Consider the following 12,069-nt stretch of genomic DNA (forward strand, 5'->3'; position numbering starts at 1 on the left):
AAAAAGTTAATTAATGATGAAGCTGCTGCTGGAGCGATGCTCAGGCTAGAAGGGGGCCCTGGCAGCAACTCAAATTAATTACAGGCTGTGGCGAGAGAATGGCAGCAGGGTGTGGGGGGCAGGAAGGAGCAGGGCTGGGGCGAGGAGGGTCTGAAGGGGAGGGGGAGGGAAGGCAGCATCCCAAGGAGAGCAAGGGCCCAGGGGAGGGAGGGAGGCTGTTGCCAGGGCAACCTGGTCAGTCTCCCATCAGGCTGGGGTCTGGCGAGGGTCTGGCTGGTGTGGCTACATCGAGCTTACAGCAAGGCTGTGAAATTGAGGAGCGAGGGGTTCTGTTTGGAGACACTGAAAAATCACTAGCTGTCCTCCTGGGCTGGGCCCAGAGAGATTTACTTATCAATGCAACAGACATTTATTAGATACCTGTCACTGTCAGAGCTGTGAATGCAAAACCCCTGTCCCTTTGGAATGTGGGTTCAAGCTGCGGATAAAGACAAGGAACGTGTGGACGAGACACCTTCAGGGCATACGTGCTCAGAGGCCATAAAATGGGGAGAGGGTAGTGGTCCGGGGGGAGAGGGGGAGAGGGAGGCCATTCCTGGGAGAGAGATTGGGTGGGGGTTTCTCAGAAGAGGGGGCAATGAAGCTCAATGTCAGAGAGGGCAGTTCTCAAAGGTCTTGAGCAGAGTCTCCCAGGCAGAGGGACGGCAGGCGCGAAGGCCCGGGGGTGGAGCTTGCATGACGTGCCTGTGAGCCGGGTAGGGGCAGGAGGAGGCAGATGGTGGGCTGTGGTAGGCAGGGCCCTGCAGACCCCAGGGAGGGCTTTGAAGGCTCGCTGCCCACAGAGACAGGGAGCCATGCCGCCGGGGCTCAGGGCAGAGGAGGGAGGGGCTCTCGCCAAAGTTTCCAACAGTTCCTTGCTGCTGCAGGGAGGGTGGGCCACGGGGCCAGAGTAGGCCCGCAAGGAGGCACCCGGTCCTTCGTTGGGGAAATCCCGAAGTTTCAGAGGCGGGAAGGGGTTGTCTAAGGCCTCAGACCCTGTCAGCGCTGGGACTGGAGTTCAAATGCAGGCCCCTGGGTTCCCTGCCTTCACAGCACCGGAGCAGCGGTCCCCTTGCCCCGTGGCTCAGTTTCGGGCCGGAGTGGGGCTGTGCAGGCCGTGGGCCGCGTGTTCTACCAGCAGCCCTCTTCTTCAAGACAGGGCACCTACTTAAGTCCCTTGTTTCCTGGGGTTGCCCTTTTTAGACTGAGATACAGGTTTTCTGAGGCCCCTGTTTCTACGACTTGGCGGATTAAGAGCGGTGGGCCCAGGCCTCGGCCGGCTGGGTGCTGAGACTGGGCAGGGGTCACCCGAGGGGAGGGAGGGGGGGAGGGAGGGAGGGAGGTTTTGAGGAGAACGGCCAGCAGGGGTGGTGGCGGCTGGGGGAGCTGGGGCAGCCGGGGCAGCCTGCTCATCCTGATTCCAGGCATGGGCCCCGAGGCCCCGCCCAGGGCTGGGTGAAGAGACCGTTCTCAGACTCCCTTGGCCATTGGACGCTCTCCGCCTGGGCAGTCTGAGGAGGCGGGACCCTGCCTCGCTTGGTGCAGGGGCTGGAGAGGGCCTAGATCCACACGCTCCAGAGTCTGGAGACAAGCTGTAACCCGGCCACAGGCCAGGACAGAGGGATGGCGTGTCCAGCCAACCTCAGCCACACTGACGGGCCCTCCACAGGCTCCGGCTCCAGGCTTTGGGCAGGGACGGAGGGGGTGTGGGTCCGGGGAGGGAGAGGCGGTCGGAGGCGGAGAGGCCCGGGTACTGCAGAGACGGCCTGCCAGCCAAGCCCGCGGGGGCCTCTTCCTTCCTGGGCCTGATGGGAACTCTCAGGCTGGGCCAGGAAGGCAGGGTGGGGTCCTGGCACGTGGGGGCTTGGTGGGGTTTTGGTTCTCTGGTGGGTTTGGCACATGTAGCCATGTCTGGTGTGAGGGGGGTTGGCTGGCTCCAAGGTCTTTTGAGAACTTGGGCACTGAGCCATTCAGGGAGGGAGGTTAGAGATGGTGAGGACCAGGAGCGGGGCCTATGCCTGTGTTGGTGGTGGGTGCGGGGTGTTATGTTTCAGGGTGCCCTTGGCCCCCATGGCCATGGTTTGGTCCCCACTGTTTTGTCCTTGATTCTGAGTGCACATGGTTCGAATGTGTCAGCATGCTGGTGATCCTGCTGAACTGCGTGACACTTGGCATGTACCAGCCGTGCGACGACATGGACTGCCTGTCCGACCGCTGCAAGATCCTGCAGGTGAGGCTGGCGTGCCCCGCCCCGCCCTCCCACCGTGCCCCGCCCAGACCCTGTGTCCCGCTCCGGAACCTCACTCTGTCCCTTCTTCTTACCTTCCTCCTGCCCTGCAGGTCTTTGATGACTTCATCTTTGTCTTCTTTGCCATGGAGATGGTGCTCAAGATGGTAGCCTTGGGCATTTTTGGCAAGAAGTGCTACCTTGGGGACACATGGAACCGACTGGACTTCTTCATTGTCATGGCTGGGTAGGTAGTGCACCAGGCAGGTCTGAGCCTCTGGTGTTTGCCGGACTTAGTGTCAATAATCCATGGGTCTTCCTGGTGACAATGACGAAGCTACCTGGAGAGGCTGGGACGAACAGCCACTCCTTCCTCCCCTCCCTGGTAAGTCGTGTGTCCTGCGCTGTCAGCTGATGCTGGGTGTGTTTCACACTAACTAACCGTGTGACCTTGAGAAAGCCAGTTACCCTCTTCAAACCTCGGGTTCCTCATGTGTGACATGGGGATAAATGAGAGTAGCCACCTCAACACGAGCACCCAATAACTGTCAGCTGCTACTCTTGCTATTAGCCTAGATCACTCAGCAGACCAGATAAGCACAGATTCAAGCTCAGTCTGACTCCGCAATAAGATGGTTTCCACCAAGACATCGGCCACAGCCGGAGAGAGGCCAGCTCACAGCTTGGCCTGTTGGGAGTGCCTGGGCCTTACTCCTGCTTCTCTGGGTCCAGCCAGGCTGGCGGCTCATTCACGCTTTCACCTAACAGCCAGGGGTGGGGTGAGCTCCTTAATGTCACCGCTTTTGGACTGTAGGGGACAGCAGGGGATGGAAGACAGCAAACCCAGGCAGAGGCCCTGTCCTTCCCAGCTACCGTCTGGGCAGGGGCACCTGTGGGTGAATGTGTCACACACGCTGAGACGAGGACTCTGGGCAAAGTGTCGTGGTTCTCTGAGAGCATCTCTGAGCTGGGCTTGGGGGCGTGAGGACTTTCCTAAAGATGTGACACACAGCGCTGGTCCTGCTGAAGGCCGAGCGCCTAAGGATGAGTCAGTATGGTAGATGTGACACAGGGGAGAGAAAAAGGCTGGGGACCTGTGAGTGTGTGCGTGAGAATGTATGCACGCGCGCGTGGGTATGAGTGTGGGAAACCACTGAGAAGGGGAGGGAGGGTAGACAGGCGCACGGCTGAGAGGGGAGTTGGTACCGCTCAGTCTATGTGAAATTCCACAGATATGTCCTGAAGTGAAATGATGTGCCCACTTGTGTTGAAAAGAAATGTTACACTTCGTGCCCTGGCCGGGTGGCTCAGTTGGTTGGCAAGTCATCCCGTACACCAAAAGGCTGCGGGTTCTAATGCCCGGTCAGGGCACATGCCTAGGTTGCGGTTTGATCCCCTGCCAGGGTGCAAACAGGGGGCAACCGATCGATGTTTCTGTCTTTCTCTTCCTTCCCCTCTCTCTCAAGTCAATAAACATATCCTTAGGTGAGAATTAAAAGAAGTTACACCTCTTCTAAGCATCCTTTCTAAGAACTGTATTCAATTTCACAAGCACATTGTCAACCATTATGTAGACCTAACTGGAAGTTATGCGGGGTTCACGTGGTTTCTTGTGAACCTTGTCACCCCTTTGTCAAGTTCCTTATTCTCATCCTCATTTTGATTTTGGCTGGAGGATATCCTTAAGTCATTCGTGTTTTTATTTTGAAAGAAAAGGCGTTTGGGTAGTGTCCTTTTTCAGCCCTGTGTCTCCAAACATATTTTTCTCTCCTCTTTGTGTGTGAAGGATCGTTTTTGGCTGCATTGTTTTAGAATCACAATTTCTTCCCTCAGAACCTGGCACCCGGTACCCTTCAATTCTGCGCGGAGTATTGCCCGTGAGTCCAGCACAGGTCTGGTTCTTTCTCGGGAGACAGCCCGCTGACTTCTTGCTAGAGGCTCGCGGGGTTTTCTCCTTACCTTCAGAATTCAGACATTTCACGATGGGAGGGCTTGGTGTAAAAGGCTCCTTGCGGGCCTTTTAGAGCTCAAGGTCAGACAAAGGTTCTTTTCTTCCTTGTCTGGTCTCTCCTGAAATTCCCACTAAATGGGTACTTCGTGCCTCTTTCTATTCTGCACATCTTTCCTCTCTTCCCTTTCCGATTTCATCTGTGCTTGGGGAGGATTCCTGGATGCGGTCTTCTGCCGCGCTGACCACGTTCTTTCCTCTCCTTACTGCCCCCACTGGAAGCGTTTACCTCCTCCGTGTCTTCTTAATTCCCAAGACAGCTTCTTGTTCTGGAGCTCTTATTTTTCGGAGCAGCTTGGGCCTGTTCTTGTTTTCTGGATGCGATATTCTCTCGACTCTCCCGATCGATCCTCATTAGGCTCCTTAGAAATCCTTTCCTGATTCTGAGGTCAGAGCGTGAGTTCCAAAAAGTTTTAAAAAATGGCCCTCACAGCGATCTTAGAAGGAAGATGCATCACAGATTTATTCAACTCATTAATGAGGAACCAGCGGGATGGTAATTAGCAGAATTTGGAAAATGAGCACTGGAGAAAGAGGGTGGGGATGATAGCACCAGGTTATAATCAGGGCTGCTTAACAACTACAGGGTCGTAAAACCGTCACCTTTGGAGTTCTCTCTCCTACTGGGAAGAAATCACTAATAAAAAGCTACAAGTTAACAGGTAAATTCATGGCAGCCAGACCTTTAATGAACAGGAAATGGTGAATCAAATGTATATTCCCCGAACGAAATCATCCTTAGAAGAGTCTGCTGAATACTGTTCCGAAATGACATGGCGAGCAATACTGCCCTCCCTTTGCCTTATTTCCAAGTTTTAGGATAATTTTTCTTAACTCCCGTTTTGAAGAAGTCATGTGTTCAGCTGGCTCCACTTCCTGCCTCCGATGAGCACCCCGCCTTGACTTCAGGAGTCTATTGCTTAGCGACTGGTCCCCGCCCCCTCCTGTGTCTGCTCCTACTTATAAATGAAGACCTCTGCGGAGCAGGGCGGGGAGCTGGCCCGGCTTCAGCACTGCGGCGAGGTCTCTGTCCGGCCTCCTTTCGTGGTCCTCGGCGGGGCCCCCAGGCCAGCACCCTCCGGAGGGGGGGCAGGGCGAGCTGGGCGCACGTGCGGCTGTATAGGGCCCCGTGCTTGGTTTGATGCCCGGCGGTCACTGTTTAAAAATTCTTTATGCATTTGAACAAGGGACCCTGCATTTTCATTTAGCGCTGGGCCCCACAAGGCACGAAGCTGGTCCCGGCTGGGGGCAGGTACAGTGAAGACCCGCATGAGGGATGCTGGGGATTCAGGCGGCTCAGACCTGCCCCTGACCTCAGGGTCCTCTCCAGCCCTCGTGCGTGGGTGAAGAGGCAGGATGGGGGGCTGCGCCCTGAGCTCCAGAGTTCAGCCCCCTGGTCCTGCGCCCACTCAAGACCCATCCCCAGAGCTGCCCCAAGATCTGTCCCTTACAGTCCCAGCCAGACTTGCTGCTATAAATGTTCTGTTTCCCAAGTAACGGGCCTACCATCCAAAAGTGGATTTCTTCTTTCCTGCTCCTCCCCTTCCCCAAACACCTGGCTCCTTCCTGCCCCCTCGGAGGTCCCTGAGAGGTGGGGGCCTTCATCTCCACATGCAGCTGGCCCCTGCCCCCACCGAGCTGCCACGCGGGGACCGTCTCGCAAGGCGGCTGAGCCCAAACTGGGGCGGCTTCATGGGTTAACAAGTTCTCTTTTCCACGGTAGCTCCCACGGGGTGGAACCATTCATTCACTTATTCCTTCACAAAACCCGCATTTCTTGAGTACCTACGACACGCCAGGCCTTGTGCTGGGCAGTGGGGACAAGGCCGATCTCATGGAGCTCATGGTTTAGATGGATATAAAACAGAAAATAAAATGCTAAATAAATTCTAATTTGGGGTCAGTGCTGTAGCAAAGACGTATAGAGGGCCAATGGGGCGTGGCCTGGGGACCTGCCAGAGGCTGGGTGTCAGCACGTGGCTCCCAGGGAAGGGAGGCCTGGGCTGAGGAGCTGGTGAGTAGGCAGAGGGTGGGCCAGGGCACCTCAGGTGGAAGGTGCACTGTGTGGAGGGCCCAAGGGGGCTGTTTGAGGAAGGGCAGGAGACAGAGGGGATGTCGGGGCCTCGGGTTCCCAGGGGTCAGTGGGGCTGGGGGACGAAGCCGGTCGGGGGAGAAAGGCGGGGGCAGGGGCCTGATCCCATGGACGGCCTGGTGCTGGCGGGCAGGGGCGTCCCTGACAGACGCGCGACGGCCCTTCAGAGTTTGTAAGGTGGCTCCCTTCCTTCCTGAGTTGCCCGTTTTCCACATGAAGTGTCCCCAGTGCCTCCCACCATTTGTCAAAAGACAGATGAGAAGGCCTCGCCTGCTGGACTTGCTCCAAGTGACCAAGGCAGTCCTGGTCCCCGGCCGGGAGCGGGACCCCAGCCTCCCAGGAGGACTCAGGAGGACGGGCTGCCTTTGCCCCAGGGTCCTGCAGGTCGTAGCATCCTGTGGAGTGGCTGGGCTCCCTGTCACCCCCAGGTCGTGTTCGACTTCCACGCCAGGCCTCTCCCCCTGGGAACTGAACACAGCTCCACACCTTGCACTCATGGCTGATTTCGCTGCACAGTGATCACTTGGAGACCGGCCTCATTCCATTTACTTCCCGCGCTTGCTCAGCCCCAGACAGCGGGTCCTGTGGCGCCTCGCGAGACGCTCTCCTCCAAAGTGTGACAAAGCCCGGGTAATCATCGGGCAATAGTTGACCCACCTCACTGTCTCATTTGAGCTACGCTTTTCTGTCTTTGTCCATTAGGCGGTCATGAAATATTCAATGACATTCTTGTTGAACTAGAGACATTGTTTTCCTGCATATCTCCCTTGGTCCCTCATGCTGGTAATTCTACCTCCTCCCCTAAACCAAAACATGAAATGGACAGTGCTAGCTGTCAGGAGGGGCTCGGGCACGTTCGTATGAAAGGCTTCCCCAAGAACCCCACCGCTGTGTGTCCAGCGTGAGCCAGGGCTGGAGGGCGAGCGGGGGCGCTGGGCTGCAGGGACTGCTCCAGAACGAGGCTGGGGAAGAGCCTCGCCAAGGGCCTGGCTGGCACGAGCCCCACCTTAGATGAGGGCAGGGAACAGGAGCTGCCCTGAGTCTCGGAAAACCTTTTAAAGCCGCTGATTGAGGCTGTGAAAGCATCAGATGGAGCAGCAGAGGGACAAGTGTCAGCAGGCTGGTGAAGGAAAGGGCGACGTCCCCAATCCTCACACACAGGCGCAGCTTTGCACCCCTACTCGGTGCTCCTCAAAATGCAAGGAACAGTAGACTCCTTGGGCACGTGTGCAAATACAGATTCCTGGGCCTCACCCCAGGGACCCGGACGCACCGGGTACGGCAGCGCCCAGGAACCGGCATTTTAGCCACATGCCCAGGTGGCCCTGCTGCATGTGCTCTCGTTCACGTGACCCCCCAGAGCCCCTCACTGGGAGCGCTGCTGGGGTGGGGGGAGGGCAAGAGGCTGGTGGAGGGCCCCGATTCTGACCGGCATCCAGGATCTGAGCGAATCCTTGTGACAAGTAGGTGTACTTTGTGAACAGAACAGTGGGACTCCTCATAAGGACTTCTATTATTAATAATATTAACACAAATGGCAGTAATGTCAGTCACTCAGCACCTGGCCAGGGAGTGGGAAGCAGAGGTTGGGCCAGATTTGTCATACTCTGGAAACCTCTCCTGAGTGCACCGCTTCCCACCCGGGCTCGTGCAGGCTCTTGGGAAATAAAACGTCAAAAAGAAGGATTCCTCAGCTCTGGCCTACAGCTTTCTAAAAAGACCGGGCTGGCATGTCCCCTCTGCGCTTGCTTGCTGAGAGTTCCTTTTGTCCAAAGTGCCCCATCGGGGGACTCTAAAAAGCAAAGGGAATTGAATCCTCTTAGGCATCATCCAGGGGTGTGATAAAAATAAGAGCATCTACTGATTGCTGAGTACTCACTGTGGGCCGATGCTGTGCATTATCTGGCCTAATCTTTCAACCAGCTCTGCAAGGGAGGGACTGTGGGCATTTCCATTTCACAGAGGAGGCACAGGGATGGAGAATGACCTGCTGCAGGTCACGAGCTGGTAAGGGACACAGCAGGAGTTGAACATGAGATGCTCAGCTCCACAGGCTGGGACCAAATCCTGGTTCTCTGTCACTTGCTGGGTATGTTTGTCAGGGGTGCATTTGGCTGCAAGTAAGTAAACATCCAACCAACAGTGGCTCAGGCAAATTCTGGAGTGTTTTTCCTGATATAACATGAAGTTCCAAGGTCAGTCAGTGGTTACTGGTGATGGCTCTGTGATGTCCTTGTAATTTTTCAGGCTTTTCTTCGTGGTCACAAGGTAGCTGCTGAAGCTGCGGGCATCATGTTTGCATTGGAGGCAGGGAGATAGGGAGAGAGGGCTAAGCCAGAAAAATAACCTCTTCTTTCCTACATCCTTCCCCCATCCCAGCACACTTGGCCAGAACTGGGCCTCATGGCCCTCTTTAGCTGCAAGGGAAATTAGGAAAATAAGACACATCATTGAATTTGGCTAAATAACCAAGAATTGTTGTCTGGCGCTAAGCAAGATTGGAAGAAGTGAATGCGCATTGGGTGGGCTACTCCCAGACCCTCCCGAGTTTCTTTGTTCTCGGCCAGAGCTGTGGCCCTACCACGTCCCCAAGCCCTCATCTGAGCCGTCAGGGCTCTGCCTGGGCCAACTGGGCACAGCACGTAATCTGCTGAGAAATCTGTAGTCAAACACCAGCTGGCGCAAGCCCTGCAGAGGTTGTGCCTGCTGGCAGACCTGGCTGCAGTTAAGGACGTCCGAGGGCCACCACCGGGCTGTTTCCCGGGGCCCTGCGGCCAGCCTCCCTTCCGCATGGCTCTCTGTGCGTTATCTGTGGGCCGGGGGAGCACTCAGGCCATGACGCTGACTTTCTGCTCTTACTTACCTGGGGTTCTCCAGGCCCGTCTGCCCAAGGGCTGGGTGCTCTGAGGGCGGGGCCGAGGCTGAGTCATCCTCCGGAGTCCCCACAGCCTGGCCCTGGCCAGCAGGGAGAAGGCTCCATGACATGTTTGTTTTCTATCTGTTGTGTCCAGGCACCACAGCGCTTGGGGGAGGCTCTCTGGGGCCATTTTTTTTTTTTTAGCTGAACTGGCCGTTGGGTGGTTGTGGACCCGTGAAGGTTCCAGTAGGAGCCTCGGTGTGGATGATTCCTTGTTTGCCTGCGGAGTAGAGTGGGAGAGTGGTGATCACTGCTCAGGTCTGTTTCCATGGAAACAGGATGCTAGATGCCATGGGGGTGGGGGGTTAGTCACCAGGGATTCTCAGGCCACAGGTTGGCAAGCCAGACACCAGTCAGTCGTGCATCAGACAGGACGCTCTCAATTCTGTGGGATAAGAATCTGCTAAGCCTGGCTTGAGTTTATCACCTTTACCAAAAGCTGAGGGGGTCTCTGGTTTCAGGGCCTGCTCGATCCAGACTCCTGAAAGGTGTCACCAGACAGTGTATCCTCTCATCTCAGAGTTGCTCGTTCCTTTGTGCCTGCCTCCATCTCTGGCAGCTTTCCTCTCGGGTGGGAAGCGGCAGGCAGCCCTGGGGTCCAAAGCCTGCTCCCTCGGGTTCAACACGAAGCCCCCTTTGCTTTCCCAGCCACTCCACGGAGTGCGGAATCCACCCTGCTTGACTTGGACTGGCTGGCGTGGGTCAAGTGCTCATCTCTGAACCAATCTCTGTGGCCAGAAGGCGGCAGCGCTTTGATCGGCCAGACCTAGATCAAGGCTTCCCCACCCCCCGCCACTCCCGCCCGCCCCCCGCATTTGGTGCCACATGGCCTGAGAGTGGGGAGGATGACCTGGCAAATCCCAGAGCTGTTACCCTAAGGCAGGGAAGGGACCTCCGGGCAGGCAGAAACCACCTGCCCTCAGGTGGTTTCCAGACCTCTGTGTGCTAACCGGGCTGGGTGCTCTTCCATCCTCACAATCCTGAGACTCTGGGGCTGCTAACCCCTTTTTGCAGATGAGGAAATGGGGGCTCTGAGAGATGAGTGGCCCTCCCCGGTCACGGCGCCTCTATGAGCCAGATCTGGGACATGCGCAGGTACGCCTGTCCTCAGAGCCCATGCAGACTAGTGGTGGGAAGGATTTTACTTTTTCAGAGGCCAAACTCCTCCACGTGGCCCGCCCCGGAGGCCCGGGGCCGCCTGGCCAGCCCTGGAAGGATGCGGGTCGCCGGAGCGGGACGTCTCTCCCAAGGTTCGGTAGAGCCGGGAGGGCCTCTGCCTTGTGGTGGCGCCAAGGCTGCTTCATGGCCAAATGAAGCTAAAGAGTTCAAGGGAGGTAGATAGGAGGTATATTTGGGACATAGTCTAAAAAATCATTTATTGTCATTTACCTGATGTTCAGACTTAACTGAGCATCCTCTATTCATCTGACAACTTTACCTGGAGATAAAGTCACAGGAGTATTGTCCCCTGAGTGGAGCCTTGGTGACAGAAGTCTCAGGGTCCCCCACGTTGCCCGGGACCTGTCTCTGCCACCCTTCCTCCCACCTAGTCGCCCCTAGTTTCCCCTTTACTTGAACTTGACCCAAGTAGGGTTCAGAGCATCATTTTTGGCAACAGTCAAGTGGGCTTAACAACCCCTGTTCTTCTGTTCCCACAGGATTCGTGTGAGGATCTACAGGTGGAAATGACCCATAAATCAGGGCTGGCCAAAGTCAAGGGTTAATGTCATTATTCTCTAACTTTCACTTTCTGTTATTTCCTCCTTTCCTGTCTCCCTCCCTGCTTCCCTTCCTCCACTGAACACCTACTACGTGCTGGGTGCAGGGAGAGTGGCGTAGGCTGGTGGTCTAGTTACCAACCAGCAGAAGCCTGAGTCATCACAGCTGCCTCCTGACAGCTGATCTGCTGTTTCCAGCATCTCGGCTTCCTTTCCATTAGCTACATCTTAAATTACATTTTAAGAAAGCCCCCGTGGGCCCCTTGAAAAGATTGAGGAAACACCCTATTTTTATCAGCAACACACAGAAATCATCTCATGGGAGGGGTATTTCCTGGAAAGACGTTAAATCTCAGTCTTCGATGTTGTTCCTTGTTAGCTTCAAGCTCGTTTTCTGATCTCGTCCTTCAAGTTATTCGTTTGACAAGCTGGTGTGCGGAGCCTGGGCTGGGTGCGGGGGGCGCACCTCGGGCTCTGAGGCAGCCCCGCTCTGAGGAACAGGAACAGGGACTTCACAGAGCAGGCCTCAGGGTCCGGGTGCCCTAACGGAGGTGCAGTGGGACACGAGGAGGGGGAATGCAACCGTCCCCCGGTGGGGCGGGGTCCAGAAAGCTGGGAAGGGCAGTCCAGGTAGAAGGCCTGGCAAATGCAAAGGAGCTGGAGAGGTTTGAGGGCCCCCCGGAATGCAAGGCAAGTGGCGCCGGCGCCGGGGTTCTGCTGGAGGGCTCCCGGAGGCCTTCTGCTGGGCCTTCCCTGGCAGGAGGTGGGTCCAAGAAGGCCGGGAGCAGGCAGCACGGGCCTCAGGGGCTGTACGACCTGAGGCTGCGGGCGGGGCTGTGGCCTAAGACGGGCTGACCCTGCTTGGCTCTGGCTTGTGCCAGGCTCTGTTCTAAATGCTGAGTCCACATAGGAACTCTTTCTTTCTTTTATTTTTTATAATATGTTTATCGATTTTAGAGATAGGAAGGGAGAGAGAGAGGGAGAAAAATGTCCATGTAAGAGAGAGAGATTGATTGGTTGCCTCCCATACACGCCCCAACCGGGGACTGAACCCACAAACGAGGCAGG

At 56.3% G+C, this 12,069-nt stretch overlaps 1 protein-coding gene across 1 annotated transcript in view; it reads left to right on the forward strand.

The window, feature by feature from the left end:
• CACNA1I (calcium voltage-gated channel subunit alpha1 I) overlaps positions 1-12,069 on the forward strand; it is a 91,141-nt gene that overhangs the window by 17,482 nt on the left and 61,590 nt on the right. Inside the window, exons 2-3 of the mRNA XM_054582545.1 lie at positions 2,158-2,269; positions 2,380-2,513. Of these exons, the coding sequence (XP_054438520.1) occupies positions 2,158-2,269; positions 2,380-2,513 (246 nt within the window). The remainder of the gene's footprint in view (positions 1-2,157; positions 2,270-2,379; positions 2,514-12,069) is intronic.

Source organism: Pteronotus mesoamericanus, unplaced genomic scaffold (genome assembly GCF_021234165.1).
Source record: "Pteronotus mesoamericanus isolate MK-2021 breed Mesoamerican mustached bat unplaced genomic scaffold, CSHL_Meso_final contig_702, whole genome shotgun sequence".
Lineage (NCBI taxonomy): Eukaryota > Metazoa > Chordata > Mammalia > Chiroptera > Mormoopidae > Pteronotus > Pteronotus mesoamericanus.